The sequence below is a fragment of the Pseudoliparis swirei genome, chromosome 5, assembly GCF_029220125.1.
Source record: "Pseudoliparis swirei isolate HS2019 ecotype Mariana Trench chromosome 5, NWPU_hadal_v1, whole genome shotgun sequence".
In the NCBI taxonomy this organism is placed as follows: Eukaryota; Metazoa; Chordata; class Actinopteri; order Perciformes; family Liparidae; genus Pseudoliparis; species Pseudoliparis swirei.
In genome coordinates, this window is record NC_079392.1 from 2,879,142 (window position 1) to 2,896,330 (window position 17,189).

General features: G+C 42.6%; 1 protein-coding gene across 1 annotated transcript; it reads right to left on the bottom strand.

Annotated features, from left to right (window-relative positions):
* Positions 1 to 1,659: 1,659 nt before the first annotated feature.
* Positions 1,660 to 16,214, bottom strand: LOC130194122 (phosphatidylinositol 3-kinase regulatory subunit beta-like). The gene is made up of 12 exons (XM_056415015.1): positions 15,709 to 16,214; positions 14,358 to 14,501; positions 13,386 to 13,491; positions 13,160 to 13,258; positions 8,054 to 8,157; positions 7,830 to 7,996; positions 7,126 to 7,239; positions 6,901 to 7,031; positions 4,784 to 4,960; positions 4,325 to 4,396; positions 2,836 to 2,991; positions 1,660 to 1,992 (listed from the first exon to the last, which is right to left on the bottom strand). Exons 1-12 carry the CDS (start codon positions 15,896 to 15,898, stop codon positions 1,803 to 1,805), a joined length of 1,650 nt encoding a protein of 549 aa, XP_056270990.1. The 5' UTR covers positions 15,899 to 16,214; the 3' UTR covers positions 1,660 to 1,802.
* Positions 16,215 to 17,189: the final 975 nt, after the last annotated feature.

Consider the following 17,189-nt stretch of genomic DNA (forward strand, 5'->3'; position numbering starts at 1 on the left):
CACAGTTAAAACCCGCTAATTATATGACAAACACTTCAAAGTGTTGAACAATCACGTTTACAGATTAAAATATCTTGATTGTCTCTTTTGTATCTAAACTAAAATCTTCATCTGACAATCATCAAATAGCATGAATTGTACACATCAGGGATATAAAGAATAACCACACCACAGAGGTCCCTCATGCACAGCCGCTGTCATGTCCGGAGGGTGTTGTGCTATTAATGTTGATGACAATAAGAAAATAACTTTTATATTCCACTTAAATAAAAACTTCTTTCTCCCCAACCAGCAACTTCAATATGTGAAACGAGTGAAACTCATTTCTGTGCTTACGTGAGTTCTGGTGGTCTGGTTTGGATAAAGTGCTTCAGTACACCTCAGTTTCTGTTACACTACCCATAATGCACCTGGGCACGGTCGAGTCCCACCCTGAGCTCAGTTTCTATGTTACACTACCCATAATGCACCTGGGCACGGTCGAGTCCCACCCTGAGCTCAGTTTCTATGTTACACTACCCATAATGCACCTGGGCACGGTCGAGTCCCACCCTGAGCTCAGTTTCTATGTTACACTACCCATAATGCACCTGGGCACAGTAGAGTCCCACCCTGAGCTCAGTTTCTATGTTACACTTCCCATAATGCACCTGGACATGGTAGTGTCACTACCCATAATGCACCTGGACACAGTAGTGTCACTACCCATAATGCACCTGGGCACGGTAGAGTCCCACCCTGAGCTCAGTTTCTACACTACATTACCCACAATGCACCTTCAACACGGCTGCTGCTCTGATTATGTAACTTCTCTATGAATCTTCATATTTGCTTCTTTTTTTATATTTATGATTTCTTTGCTTTACTTTCAGAAAAAACTGAAATATTTATTGTCTGAATTAGTGGAAAACTTTCCACCATGAAAACATAAACAGCATCATTTTTATACTTAAAATAAATACTTTTAGTGTCAGTATTCTGACAGCTGGAGAGTCGAGGGGTGAACTTCTAGTTTTTAACCGAGAAACTATAACTTGATCAGTACTTCAGTAGTACTTTAAATTATAGGAGTACTTTAGTAGTACTTTAGTGGTACTTTAGTGGTACTTCAGTAGTACTTGAGTGGTACTTTGTGGTACTTTAGTAGTATTTTAAATTAATAGTAGTACTTTATTTGTACTTTAGTGGTATTTCAGTGTTACTTCAGTGGTACATCAGGAGTACTTTACTAGTACTTCTTCAGTAGTGCTTCAGTAGTACTTTAGTGGTAATTCGGTGGTACTTTAGAGGTACTTCAGTAGTACCTTAGTAGTACTTCTTCAGTAGTGCTTCAGTAGTACTTTAGTAGTACTTCAGTGGTACTTCAGTAGTACTTTAGTACTGCCTTTAAAGATTTAGCTAAATACTTTATCCGAAGTGTTTTTTTTTACAAGCTGTATTTGCTGATGGGATTTCTAGTTTTAGGAATAAAACCTTTAAAAAATAAATGAATAAATATATAAATATAGTCTGAAGTCAGAAAGCAGCCGTTGTGTTGCAATAACCGTCGATCAACCCACAGCCTCAACGCTGCGGAGCAGAGAGGCTCAACATCTGGTCCTCGGGACATTTGAGTGGCTGTGGCTCAGTTTGTTGATCTGACCAGTGTGTGTGTGTGTGTGTGTGTGTGTGTGTGTGTGTGTGTGTGTGATCTGAGCACTGAAGTATGAAAGTACTTTGTCAGAGCCACAGCGTCCACGTTGGGGCTTCTGAGGTGGAACGAGTGAAGGCTGGCACCCTGGCGCCCCAGCTGCAGCTGAGCCTCATCCTTCCTGCGGGCGCAGCGCGGGCCACGCCAGCCTCACGTCCAGCTGCTGGTTGTGTTGCCGTAGCGACGTGTGTCGGTAGTGCAGCACCAGCTCCCTGAGCGACGGGTGCTGGTCGAAGGGCTCGGTGAAGCCCAACCCGGAGGAGGTTCTGTAGATCACGCAGTGCTTCACGTCCCCGTCCACTCTGCACCGGACACAAGGTTTAAAAATGATAATAAGTATGTAAAGCACTGTATTTATCAATGAATATAATATTACATGAATCATAAATACTCTCTACATAGTTAATGTGTACATGACTATTCTCTGGTGTTTAATGAAGTCTCTACAGAGGTGTGTAGAGGCCCATCTCCAGTGTTCTAATGGTACATTGTGTTATCGCCTTAGAAGACTAGCGGAGGGGTAGAAAACTCTTTAAACCCTTTTTATGTGAGCGCAGCTGAAAACAGTTATGCTGGTGAGAGAAGCTATAAAACTGGCCTTCCTTTGAGCCACAAGAAGAATAACATTAATATTTACAATAAAAATCATTATTTATAACTTTGTTAATGTCTTGACTATATTTTATATAAATTTAGAAATTAATTTAATTAATAAAAGTGAGAGTTTTCATGGAAAACCCCAAATTGTCTGGGTGACCCCAATCTTTTGACCGGTAGTGTACATGTGATGGTACATGTGATGCTACATGTGATGATACATGAGATGGTACATGTGTTGCTACATGTGATGCTACATGTGATGGTACATGTGATGCTACATGTGATGGTACATGTGATGCTACATGTGATGCTACATGAGATGGTACATGTGATGCTACATGTGATGCTACATGAGATGGTACATGTGTTGCTACATGTGATGCTACATGTGATGCTACATGAGATGGTACATATGATGCTACATGTGATGCTACATGTGATGGTACATGTGATGCTACATGTGATGCTAAATGTGATGCTACATGAGATGGTACATGCGATGCTACATGCGATGCTACATGTGATGCTACATGTGTGGTACTCACACCACGGAGCAGGCGTAGCAGCCCCTCTGCGTCTGGCTGTCTCTGATGAGGAAGGTCCCATCCCTCCTCCCCCTCATCAGCTCCTCGGCCTCCTTCCTCCTCATCGCACCGACGTACCAGCTGCTCTCCTCCTGCTCGTCGGCCACAGTGTACGGGCTGAAGGACGACGGAGGAAAGATTGTATAGATTTTAAAGCATCAACATATACAGGACTGTCTCAGAAAATTAGAATATTGTGATGAAGTTCTTTATTTTCTGTAATGCAATTAAAAAAACAAAAATGTCATGCATTCTGGATTCATTACAAATCAACTGAAATATTGCAAGCCTTTTATTCTGATTTATTGCTGATTATGGCTTACAGCTTAAGAAAACTCAAATATCCTATCTCTAAATATTAGAATATCATGAAAAAGTATACTAGTAGGGTATTAAACAAATCACTTGAATTGTCTAATTAACTCGAAACACCTGCAAGGGTTTCCTGAGCCTTGACAAACACTCAGCTGTTATAAATCTTTTTTTTTACTTGGTCTGAGGAAATATTAACATTTTATGAGATAGGATTTTAGAGTTTTCTTAAACTGTAAGCCATAATCAGCAATATTAAAAGAATAAAAGGCTTGCAATATTTCAGTTGATTTGTAATGAATCCAGAATGCATGACATTTTTGTTTTTTTAATTGCATTACAGAAAATAAAGAACTTTATCACAATATTCTAATTTTCTGAGACAGTCCTGTATTTGTTGTCCTTTATTGCGTGATGCTAATTCATCGTAGCGACAGAATAAATAGTCCTAACGCCGTCACAGCGAGTTGATGAACTGTGACACAGGATTTATTCTGGGTTTTAATGCATTTTAATCCTTTACACTAGAAGTAATAGACTGTAGGGCTGTTGGTGGACCGCAGACATTCTTTGCTGCCATACTGCAGAAGTTTATGAGACGTTTTCAAGATCTGCACTCAGTCAGTGGCAAATTAATGATCTCATAACAAATCGAAAAGGTAGAAATATTTGATTGCACATTCTACATTTTTCTGTTTAAAAATAAATAAATACAATATATATATATACAAATGAAGAAAAAAAATTAAATACAATATGTACATATACAAATGAAAAAATAAATAAATACAATATATATAAATACATACAAATAAATAAATACAATATATATATAAATATATGAAGAAAAAAATACAATATATACATATCTAAAATAAAAAAATAAAAAACAATATATAAATATATATTTAAATGTTTAGATATTTATATCTATATATATATAGATATATTACTTTATATTTATGTATAAATATGAAAAATAAATACTATTATATTCTTATATATACTATTATATATACATTGTATTTATTTATTTTTATATATTTCTATATATAAATATTGTATTTATTTATATTTTATATTTTTATATATTTATATATATTAGGCTCAGTTGACCAGGATGAAGGAGGATACTCACTCTTCTTCCTCATTCCTGATACCCAGCCACTCATTGATCTGACTCTGTCTGGTGCCCTGCTGGGTGAGCCATCTGAAACATGGAGAACAAACAGTAAAGCTTACTATATCGTCATGTGATGACACAGGAGATAGAACAGCTATGCAGATAACATCTTTATAGTTGGTTGAACATGATGCACACCTGTGTGAAAGAGGGGAACATTTAAAGGAAACCTTGAGAGTTGTATAAATGCAACAGAATCCTATTGGCTGTCTGCAATGTTATTTGTAATTTCAGGTAAATATTACAATATAAAACACGTGTTTTTTGTTTAAGAAGTATTTTATGACTCCTCTCATGTGATGCGCTGCTTTCTTTCACAATCTAATATTCCATTGTCACTTCTTTTTTCTTCTTCTACTATTCAAATGAATATTAAAATAATCCTAATGTAAGTCATAAGAGAGTTCGGCTCACAGCAGGTACTGGTCTCTGATCTTGCGGAGCTGCAGCAGGTCGGGCTTCAGGAGGTCCATCTTCTGGTCCACCTCCATGTGGGCCAACGCCTTCCTCCTCAGGTCCTCCTCCAACCGCCTCCTGCTGCTGTGGATCTCCTCCACCCGCGACTGCAGCTCCTCTGAGCTGGTCTGAATCCTAGGAGGAGGAGGGGGGGGGGAGGAGAGGAGGAGGAGGAGAAGAGGAGGAGGAAGAAGCGGAAGAGGATAAGGGGGGGGGGGAGTGGAGGGGGGGGAGGAGGAGGAGGAATATAAGGAGGGGGAGAAGGAAGTGGAGGAGGAAGAAGAGGAGAAAGAGGAGGAAGAAGAGGGAGAGGAGCAGGAAGAAGAGGAAGAGGAGGATGGAGAGGAGAAGTGGAGGAGAATGAAGAGGAAGAAGAAGAGGAGGAAGATGAGAAAGAAGAAGAGGAGGAGGAGGAGGAGATGGAACAACTTCAGTAAACAATTCAGAGTCTGCTGGTGGGAGTTTTAAACTGTAAATGTGGTTTACCTGTCTGTCTGCGTGCTGCCTGTCTGCCTACCTGTCTGTCTGCCTGTCTGTCTGCCTGCCTATGGAGGACTCAAAATGACTTAAGTATAAATAAATAAATAAATGAATGCATGAATAAATATAGGAATAAATAAATAAATGCTTAAATAAATGTATAAATAAATAAATAAATGCTTAAATAAATGAATAAATAAATACAGGAATGAATAAATATAAGTTATAAATCAACAGGACATCATTAAATAAATATATTTCTACATTTCTGTATTTCTTCTTTAATTTATTTCTCTATTTATGTGTCCACACGTATTTCTTCATTTATTTATGTGTGACATTTACGTGTCCGTATATTCAAATGAGCTGGGGCGGTCCGAACCTCATTGTTGAACAGGATTGGTCAAATCAGGGAGCCAGACAGAAGTAATCGATCCCTAGCACTTGGACCTGTAGACGAACAGCGTGTATTATGCATTCTTGTCCGTACATTCTAAATACTACTGTTGTTGAGTCACGGAATGTAATTTAAGGATGTTTTTAGTCTAGAAGTTAGTAGTTTAAGCATCAAATCTGTGGTCGGTTTATCGAGATTCAGCCTAATAAGGATATGCGACGGAGATTTGAGGTCCTGCTCGCGGGACCTTTGAGCTCCGGGCGCTCAGCGCGCTGTGTGGCCGCCGAGAGAAGCCTGATCTCGGCAGGACTTTTTGAAATGCTCCGCTGGCTCTGACGTCTCCGTAGCGGCTAAACATGAGATATAATTAGGTTTTGGAGGATCTAAAAAGCACAACGAGTTTATTATTTATTAAAAGATAACGTTACGTCAATTTGACTGAGATTCATAACTTCATATTGTAGCGACCCTGGGTCAGGATGGAAAGCTACGAGACGTTTTATAGTTATTACCGTTTATTCGGGAACAAGTACCAGGCTACTGTGGGCGGAGTATACGCCAAACGACAGTGAACACCGCAACACATTCTACTCCACTGTAAAGTATTTTACAGTGAATAATTGGAGTAAATTCATGAACAAGAACAGTTGATGTGGTGACGTCACAAGACCAGAAAGACCGTCCTGCGTCCTCGAGTCTGGACTCCCCAGACCAGACTCCAAGAAAACACGAGTCTGTACTCAGTGTTCTTGGAATTGATAAACGGCTGAAGTCAAAAAGCTGTCTAGGCTAAGTTCTGCTAACGGTGAGCTGAGCGAGCCAACTTCAGCTTCATGTGCCAGGCAGAAATAGTAGAGCACAACACACCAGATGCATCACACTCCTGTGACCAATCATGCTTTAGACAGAGGTTCGGACCGCCCAGCTTATTTGAATATACGGACACGTAAATATCACACATAAATAAATGAAGAAATACGTGTGGACACGTAAATAGATAAATGAAGAAATACAGAAATGTAGAAATATATTTATTTAATTATGTCCTGTTGATTTATAACTTATATTTATTCATTCCTGTATTTATTTATACATTTATTTAAGCATTTATTTATACATTTATTTAAGCATTTATTTATTTATTCCCATATTTATTCATACTTAAGTCATTTTGAGTCCTCCATACCTGCCTACCTACCTGTCTGTCTGCGTGTCCGCTGTGAGGAACATGTCGATGTCCTCCTTGCTGCAGCGTTCCTGCGTTTCCTCCTCAAAGATCCGGATGATCTCGCTGAACGCCTCGATGGCCGTCCGCTTGCTCTGCAGCTCCTGGAGGGAAACACGGAAACACAGAAACACACCTTGACCCGCCGCCCAGGTGAGGAGACAGACAGGAAGCTTCTCGTGAAACAACAGAGTATACCTGAGAGGTTTGGTTGAACTTCTCGAACAGTCGGTCATACTCGCTGCTCTTCTCTCGGTATTGATCCTGAAATCTCCTCAGCTGTTCTCCGACGGCCTCGAGGTCGACGCCCACCTGCAGAGGAGAGGAAGGCGTCACATCCAGGTACTTAGGAAGATTCCAGAAGATATAAACACCAGGTAAAAGAATATTAAATAGCAGGTAAAAGAATATTAAATACCAGGTAAGAAAATATTAAATGCCAGGTAAAAAAAATTAAATAACAGGTAAAAAAATATTAAATAACAGGTAAACAAATAATAAATAACAGGTAAAAAAATATTAAATAACAGGTTAACAAATATTCAATAACAGGTAAAAAAATATTAAATAACAGGTACAAAAATATTAAATAACAGGTAAAACAATATTAAATAACAGGTTAACATATATTAAATAACAGGTAAACAAATATTAAATAACAGGTTAACAAATAATAAATAACAGGTAAAAAAATATTAAATAACAGGTAAACAAATATTAAATACCAGGTAAAAAAATGAAGACAATTAAAAGCGTGACGTTGAAAACATCCCATGCTGCCAACATCTCCACGAGAACAATACAGCTCTACAATGACCTCTAAAGCTCTACAATGACCTCTAAAGCTCTACGTACATCCAGTTATTGAATAGTTATAAGTCAGCGTCCACAGGTGAACCCACCTGCCGGTACCTGCTGACGGGGTGGAGCAGCCGCGTGTCCAGGCTCACGTTGTACCGGGCCAGAGACTCGCTCCGGAAGAACCGGACCAGCTCCGCCACGGAGCCGCCCGGGGCGGCGAGAACGAGCGGCCCCCCCGAGGAGGGATCATCCAGGCCAGGGCCCGCCGCTCCGGGGGAGACCAGGTGTGTGTTACAGGTGTGTCCAGGCTCACGTTATGCGGGACCAGACCCCCTCCGGAACCACCGGGACACCCACCCGGGAGCCAAGGCCGGCGAGAAGCGGCCCCCGAGGTGGAGGATCTTTACCAGCCGGGTGGAGCCGCCGCTCCTAGGAGACCAGGTGTGTGTTACAGGTGTGTACATCAGTGTGTGTTACAGGTGTGTACCTCAGTGTGTGTTACAGGTCTGTACCTCAGTGTGTGTTACAGGTGTGTACATCAGTGTGTGTTACAGGTGTGTATATCAGTGTGTGTTACAGGTGTGTACCTCAGTGTGTGTTACAGGTGTGTACCTCAGTGTGTGTTACAGGTCTGTACCTCAGTGTGTGTTACAGGTGTGTACATCAGTGTGTATTACAGGTGTGTATATCAGTGTGTGTTACAGGTGTGTACCTCAGTGTGTGTTACAGGTGTGTACATCAGGGTGTGTTACAGGTGTGTACATCAGGGTGTGTTACAGGTGTGTACATCAGTGTGTGCTACAGGTGTGTACATCAGTGTGTGTTACAGGTGTGTACCTCAGTGTGTGTTACAGGTGTGTACATCAGGGTGTGTTACAGGTGTGTACCTCAGTGTGTGTTACAGGTGTGTACATCAGGGTGTGTTACAGGTGTGTACATCAGTGTGTGTTACAGGTGTGTACATCAGGGTGTGTTACAGGTGTGTACATCAGGGTGTGTTACAGGTGTGTACAGGGCTCCAGACTAACTTTTTTAACTAGGAGCACAGTCGCTCCTAACTTAAAATGTTAGGGGCGCAAGCGAAAATTTAGGGGCGCACTTTTTCCTGGGTCAAAATGGGTCTTGGGTGCTCGCGAAAAACATTTTTGCGCGCTACGCGCGCACCTTCTATTCATGCAGTCGAGCTATTGTGTGCGTGATGGCAACCGTCTTGTCTAACCACCCTGTTTCTGTCCCCAGTTTCTTGAAGGCCTCTTTGGTGGCATCATATACACCTTAAAATGAAATTACATATTGTGCACAATTATTTATGTGTTAGTCCTACCACCAGCCTAACAGCTTAATCATTATGGTGCCTGTTTGTCTTCATGAACTGCAAAACATTCACAACAGAACTCTTTCAGAACTTACTGTATTGAGTTTAAACATAATTTGAGAGAAAACATACCTTGAGCATGTGCATGTTGCACTTCGATGTGGCCAATCAAAACATTTGTTGGTTTCCTTGTTGCAGGATCCTGGCATATATGATTTCACACTCTTTTGTTGACGTATCTGTGTCCCCATCAATCATGATTGACAGATAAGGAGCGTCCTTAATCTTCTCGTCGTCTTCCGTTTCAGTGTATCTGCGATGATGCCAACAAACTGTGCGCATGCTGTGTCGTTATTGTACGTTGCGTTTAGTTTGACACCATTCTTCCTTTGTAGATCAAGTTGGCCTTTAAATTGCGTAAAGGGCAGTTCTTCTTTGGCAATGAAATACGCCGTGTTAAACTTCAATCGCAATTCGGCCTCCTCGGCGCACTGGTTAGCAGCCTCTTGTCTTCTAAATGCGACTCTGAGTGGAGCTGCATTTTCATTGCACAGGTCGCGGCACATTTTATGTTTGAGACTGGCGTTGTGTTTGATCAGCGTGTCGTGTTTTAATTGTGTCGTGCCAGTCTTATCAGAAAAGTTTGTGTTCCGCGCATGTTGTGAGAATCGACAGCAGAATGTACAGTTCATTGAGTTGGTCTCCCTGAAATACCTGAGCCAGGTGAACTCGCGCAGCCACTCATCGCGAAAGCTGAATTTGTTGACTTTTTTCGCCACGACCGTTTCCTCACAAGTTGAGTCGGACTCATTCTCAGGATTTGTCTTCTCTATAGGTTTAGGAAGAAAGTACGAACTGATAGTCCGCTTCGCCATTGTCTACAGGAGACACCGCTATGTCAAATCTTTCATTCGCTGATAACCCCAAGACCCGCCTCTTTTCACACATTAGCCTATAACAGTGGTCACCCCTCCCCCCCTTCCCGCTGTCAATCCCCCCCCCCCCCCCCCCTCTCACACACAGGCCAGCCTTCTTCTTCGGTTTTCGTCTCCTTTCTTCTTCTTCTGGAGTTAATGTCGGTTAGCAATCGAGTCATTCAGGCATTACCGCTAACTATAGTGGGCTGAAGTGTAGAACAAGTTTGTCAGCAACAAAAATAAAATAAATAATCTGCTAATTTACTGGTCGCGCAGTTGCGACTTGATGAAAAATTTACTCGCACCGTGTCTATTTTTAGGCGCAAAATGCGACCATTTGGTCGCAGTCTGGAGCCCTGGTGTACCTCAGTGTGTGTTACAGGTGTGTACCTCAGTGTGTGTTACAGGTGTGTACATCAGTGTGTGTTACAGGTGTGTACATCAGGGTGTGTTACAGGTGTGTACATCAGTGTGTGTTACAGGTGTGTACATCAGGGTGTGTTACAGGTGTGTACCTCAGTGTGTGTTACAGGTGTGTACATCAGTGTGTGTTACAGGTGTGTACCTCAGTGTGTGTTACAGGTGTGTACATCAGGGTGTGTTACAGGTGTGTACCTCAGTGTGTGTTACAGGTGTGTACATCAGGGTGTGTTACAGGTGTGTACCTCAGTGTGTGTTACAGGTGTGTACCTCAGTGTGTGTTACAGGTGTGTACATCAGTGTGTGTACCTCAGTGTGTGTTACAGGTGTGTACATCAGGGTGTGTTACAGGTGTGTACCTCAGTGTGTGTTACAGGTGTGTACATCAGTGTGTGTTACAGGTGTGTACATCAGGGTGTGTTACAGGTGTGTACATCAGGGTGTGTTACAGGTGTGTACCTCAGTGTGTGTTACAGGTGTGTACATCAGTGTGTGTTACAGGTGTGTACATCAGGGTGTGTTACAGGTGTGTACCTCAGTGTGTGTTACAGGTGTGTACCTCAGTGTGTGTTACAGGTGTGTACATCAGTGTGTGTTACAGGTGTGTACATCAGTGTGTGTTACAGGTGTGTACATCAGTGTGTGTTACAGGTGTGTACATCAGTGTGTGTTACAGGTGTGTACATCAGTGTGTGTTACAGGTGTGTACCTCAGTGTGTGTTACAGGTGTGTACATCAGTGTGTGTTACAGGTGTGTACCTCAGTGTGTGTTACAGGTGTGTACATCAGTGTGTGTTACAGGTGTGTACATCAGTGTGTGTTACAGGTGTGTACCTCAGTGTGTGTTACAGGTGTGTACATCAGGGTGAGTGTGTATTACAGGTGTGTACCTCAGTGTGAGTGTGTATTATAGGTGTGTACCTCAGTGTGAGTGTGTATTACAGGTGTGTACCTCAGTGTGAGTGTGTATTACAGGTGTGTACCTCAGTGTGAGTGTGTATTATAGGTGTGTACCTCAGTGTGAGTGTGTATTATAGGTGTGTACCTCAGTGTGAGTGTGTATTATAGGTGTGTACCTCAGTGTGCGTGTGTATTATAGGTGTGTACCTCAGTGTGAGTGTATTACAGGTGTGTACCTCAGTGTGAGTGTGTATTACAGGTGTGTACCTCAGTGTGAGTGTGTATTATAGGTGTGTACCTCAGTGTGAGTGTGTATTACAGGTGTGTACCTCAGTGTGAGTGTGTATTACAGGTGTGTACCTCAGTGTGAGTGTGTATTACAGGTGTGTACCTCAGTGTGAGTGTGTATTATAGGTGTGTACCTCAGTGTGAGTGTGTATTACAGGTGTGTACCTCAGTGTGAGTGTGTATTACAGGTGTGTACCTCAGTGTGAGTGTGTATTATAGGTGTGTACCTCAGTGTGAGTGTGTATTACAGGTGTGTACCTCAGTGTGAGTGTGTATTATAGGTGTGTACCTCAGTGTGAGTGTGTATTACAGGTGTGTACCTCAGTGTGAGTGTGTATTACAGGTGTGTACCTCAGTGTGAGTGTGTATTATAGGTGTATACCTCAGTGTGAGTGTGTATTACAGGTGTGTACCTCAGTGTGAGTGTGTATTATAGGTGTGTACCTCAGTGTGAGTGTGTATTATAGGTGTGTACCTCAGTGTGAGTGTGTATTACAGGTGTGTACCTCAGTGTGAGTGTGTATTATAGGTGTGTACCTCAGTGTGAGTGTGTATTATAGGTGTGTACCTCAGTGTGAGTGTGTATTACAGGTGTGTACCTCAGTGTGAGTGTGTATTACAGGTGTGTACCTCAGTGTGAGTGTGTATTACAGGTGTGTACCTCAGTGTGAGTGTGTATTATAGGTGTGTACCTCAGTGTGAGTGTGTATTATAGGTGTGTACCTCAGTGTGAGTGTGTATTACAGGTGTGTACCTCAGTGTGAGTGTGTATTATAGGTGTATACCTCAGTGTGAGTGTGTATTACAGGTGTGTACCTCAGTGTGAGTGTGTATTACAGGTGTGTACCTCAGTGTGAGTGTGTATTATAGGTGTGTACCTCAGTGTGAGTGTGTATTACAGGTGTGTACCTCAGTGTGAGTGTGTATTATAGGTGTGTACCTCAGTGTGAGTGTGTATTATAGGTGTGTACCTCAGTGTGAGTGTGTATTATAGGTGTGTACCTCAGTGTGAGTGTGTATTACAGGTGTGTACCTCAGTGTGAGTGTGTATTATAGGTGTGTACCTCAGTGTGAGTGTGTATTACAGGTGTGTACCTCAGTGTGAGTGTGTATTACAGGTGTGTACCTCAGTGTGAGTGTGTATTACAGGTGTGTACCTCAGTGTGAGTGTGTATTATAGGTGTGTACCTCAGTGTGAGTGTGTATTATAGGTGTGTACCTCAGTGTGAGTGTCTATTACAGGTGTGTACCTCAGTGTGAGTGTGTATTATAGGTGTGTACCTCAGTGTGAGTGTGTATTACAGGTGTGTACCTCAGTGTGAGTGTGTATTACAGGTGTGTACCTCAGTGTGAGTGTGTATTACAGGTGTGTACCTCAGTGTGAGTGTGTATTACAGGTGTGTACCTCAGTGTGAGTGTGTATTACAGGTGTGTACCTCAGTGTGAGTGTGTATTATAGGTGTGTACCTCAGTGTGAGTGTGTATTACAGGTGTGTACCTCAGTGTCAGTGTGTATTACAGGTGTGTACCTCAGTGTGAGTGTGTATTACAGGTGTGTACCTCAGTGTGAGTGTGTATTACAGGTGTGTACCTCAGTGTGAGTGTGTATTCCTTCTTCACTTTACTGGAAGCATCTCGGACCAGGAAGCTTCCATCCGGAGTGTTCCTCATCATCTCGTTCACTTCCTCTCTGGAAGACCACAAGACGAAGAGTTTTAAGAGAAGGACTCGCAAACTAAGTTGATATTTAAACAGGTTAAACATGTTTTGATCTCGTAAACAAAACAGAATAATGTTCTGTATTACATGTTCAGTACCTGGAGGTGTTCCCCCAGTACCACTCGGCGTCGGCCAGGTGGTCGTCCCCACAGCTGCCGTCGCATGCGGCCATTGTTCTGGTTCTGTTGCTCTTGGGTTGAGATTCTGAACCCAAAACAACATGAGATTCAATATAGAGACAAAAATATTGTTTTTTAAACATTAAAATCAGACTTCTGTTTGTTGGACCGAATTAACGATTGACTGACAACGTTGGTTGTTTTGATTATTTTTGTTTCCTTATTTATAATTATTTTCCTGCTTTAAACTTTCTATTTTTGTGTTTCTATTTTTGCCCTTCTTGGCCAGATGCATGGTTAATATTTTATTTATTTGTATTTATTTGTATTTATATTTATTTATATCTTTTTATATTTATTTGTATTTATTATGCATTCTTACTTTTGAAGGTTTTATTTCTGTAAAAATCCCGAAATAAAATATCAAGTATAAAAATTAAAAATAAATCAGGCTTCCGAGTATTCTTTGATTTAAAAAGAAAAAAGGAATAATAATATTATTATTATTAAGTTATTGTTGGGTCAGGCTTACAATAATTATACAAAAGTACTTCTATAAAAGATAATCCATCATAGTCCTTTCACAGCAGGGAGTCTTTGTCGTGATGATCGTTTGTCTCCTTAAAAAAAAAATTGTATTTATTTGTATTCATTTATTTGTATTTATTTATATTTATTTATATTATTATGCATTCTTACTTTTGAAGGTTGTATTTCTGTAAAAATACCGAAATAAAATATCAAGTATTAAAAAAATAAAATAATCAGGATTCCGAGTATTCTTTGATTTAAAAAGAAAAAAGGGAACAATATTATTATTATTATTACAATTATTATTACAATTAGTATAAAAAAGTACTTCTATACAAGATAATCCATCATCATTGTTTCCTTTTCTACTTACTACAACACCATCTGAACCGTGAAGCAGAACAAGAGATCCTTGATTACCTCCTTCTGTCCCGCCGGCGTCTCTCAGTGCAGCGAACCGGTCCTCGTGGCGGACGGCGGAGGGAAAAACGTCCTGCGGGAACGCCGCCGGGCTGCAGGACTGAGGCGGAGCGTCGTGTGGGACCATCTCCGGCCGGCGGGCGTCTGCAACGTGAAGCACAGGCAGCGGCTCAGTGACTCCGGGGGGGGCGGGGGGGGGAGACCCACGCCGCGTTGCCTCGCCTTGCAGCACGCCGGAGAGGTTGTCCAGACTCGTCCTGCTGGCAGGTGTCACTGTCTGACTGCCTAGAATACCAGAACGCGGGGAGGAGGTGGGGGGGGGGGGGGAACTCCTCCTGGGACCTCACCCCCGCCACCGCTGAGCCTCGCCCGACAACCAACAGCTGTGGAGATGCCGCGAAGGCCCGGAGCTGCTGCGTCTGTACGAGCGACTGGTCGGGTGTTCACTCTGGTGTGTGTGTGAGGCTGTGGATGGAAGCCGTCCCCTCAGCCCTCGCGCTGGCGTGTCCGAAGATGCACTAAACCGCTGCTGCAAATAGAGCCGCGTGTTGTAAAATTAGAAAGTGCGTCAACTCATTAACCCCCGGAGCCGAGAAACAGCGAAGCTATGGAGACCCGGACGACCTCTTCATCCTCTCATGCGTCGTCGGGGACCCTTCAGAGTCACCGAGTCTCTGAATGTGATCCCAGCTGCTGACTTTTCTCTCGGAGTTTGCCAAATTTCTCGTGGTGGGTGGGGTGCAGCAGCTGAGAAGGCCCGGGTCACCCCAGGTCCTGGTGGTCTTCAGAGGTGGGGAGGGGTCAGGTGGTTCAGGGCTCCGTAGGCGGTGAGTCGTGTCTCGGAGTCGACCCTGAACGTGACCGGGAGCCGGTGGAGGTGGCGTAGGTGTTCATTGGGTGGAGGTGGAGAGCGGCAGAGTCCGGAACATACTGAAGTCCATTGAGGGTTTGGTTGAGAGGCGCTGTTATCATGTCTGGAGGTCACAAGGTCATGGATGAGAACTTGAGAGGACGGGGGGGGGGGGGGGGTTTGAAGAGGCGGGCAATGTTCCCGAGGTGGAGGGAGGCGTGGGGTAGAAAGAGAGGGCGGGGTCCAGAGTACATGAGGCCTTCAGTCCCCGAGCTCCGGATAACTGAGATCACTAAATCACGATCAGGGTGAAATATACTTCCTGTCGATGTTACCGTCGATGTCCGTGCTGACGGACGGGAGGACGTTGACCTTTTCTATCGTCTCGTTTAACGCCGCAGACGTTTGATTGGGACCGTCTTGGTTATTACGGTTCTGCAGACTCACTGGAAGTCTTCAAATACATCACGATTATCAAAAAAAAGGACGTCAGCATCTCACCTGAAGGCCACGATGTGTCCGTCTGCCGCGGCGATGACGTCACAGGAAGTTCAGGAAGAGGCTCAGGGTCATCCTCCACGGGGCCGATGACCCCCGCCCGGTCCCCGAGGTGGAGCGATTCGAGCGATGACGTCGTCTCACGGTCCCGAGCGGCGACCGGCGCTCCGGGCCGGAGACCCTCCTCCGACATGTCGTCCACACGGACCGAGCGGTCCAGGAGTCGGAGAAAGTCGTGGAAGCAGCAGGAAGCCGGTCACGTGCTCGACGTCACGCTCGCGTCTGATTGGTTGCGGAGGTCGGGCGTCGTCCTGCCGGACCCCCGGTTGATCTTCACCACGCGGCAGAGCGACGACGTCATCGTGGTTTTATTATCCGTTCTGCTTCAGGATTCTCGTCTCGGACCAGAACCACCTCGCCGTGCGTTCCCGAAGCTTCACCCGGCACCTCGTTGCTATGGTTACCGAGCCGTAAACAGACCGAAGCCGCGTGACGTCATCTCAGGTCGGAAAAAAACTAAAACAGAAGAAATGCACAAATGTGGAGTTTGAGAATCTGCAACAATAACGATTTATTACTGTATCACAAATATGTTTAATATTTGATATTTTGGTAAATTAATCCCCAACTTGTTACAGAAGTACATTCACGCTCAGAAATATTTTAATTTAATCGCTGTCATTAAAATATCAGTTTAGTATCCTCCTATAGACTATATTTTATTTAAAGATCAGTTTATTATCCTCTTATAGCCTTTATTTTATTTAAAGATCAGTTTATTATCCTCCTATAGCCTTTATTTAAAGATCAGTTTATTATCCTCTTATATCCTTTATTGAATAAAGAATCAGTATATTATCCTCCTATAGCCTTTATTTTATTACAAAATCAGTATATTATCCTCTTATAGCCTTTATTTTATTACAAAATCTGTTAATTATCCTCCTATAGCTTTTATTTTAATAAAAAGATTAGTTTATTATCCTCCTATAGCCTTTATTTTAATAAAAAGATCAGTATATTATCTTCCTATAGCCTTTATTTTAATGTGATAATAGGTGTGAGCTACACAGTACAATCACTGCCACTTGTCATAAAACTGTATTTTAATACATCAGTTTATTTATCTGCTCCCTTCACAATATGGCCGTTACCCACAATGCAGTGCAATGCACACAATAACCTCATTTAACTTCTTGTTTTAAAACACTTTTTTAAATGTATTAATTACGTCCAGCTCGTGCTTCTCAGCATCTACTTTAGGGAATCAGAGGTGGAAACACTGATGATGTGACGACTCAGACGGACTCTATTTTATTGAACGGAGAACTCAGAGTCTGTTTCTACTAAAGAAGAACCCGGTAACATCTACACGATAAATATTACGTAATATTGCAGATCGAAAGTCGAAACGGCGGCGAAATGGCGCCGACGTGAAAACACTTCCATCCTGTTGAGATGAGGCACGGAACGGGATTCAGATT

Bases quoted from the DNA above. Each gene is read 5' to 3' on its own strand.
- LOC130194122 (XM_056415015.1), bottom strand. From the start codon at position 15,898: ATGTCGGAGGAGGGTCTCCGGCCCGGAGCGCCGGTCGCCGCTCGGGAC. The intron at 8,158-13,159 runs GTACACACCTGT...CTGGTCTCCTAG, and splicing joins GAATACACACTCACACTGAG to GAGCGGCGGCTCCACCCGGC. The intron at 1,993-2,835 runs GTGAGTACCACA...TGTCCGGTGCAG, and splicing joins TGCTACGCCTGCTCCGTGGT to AGTGGACGGGGACGTGAAGC.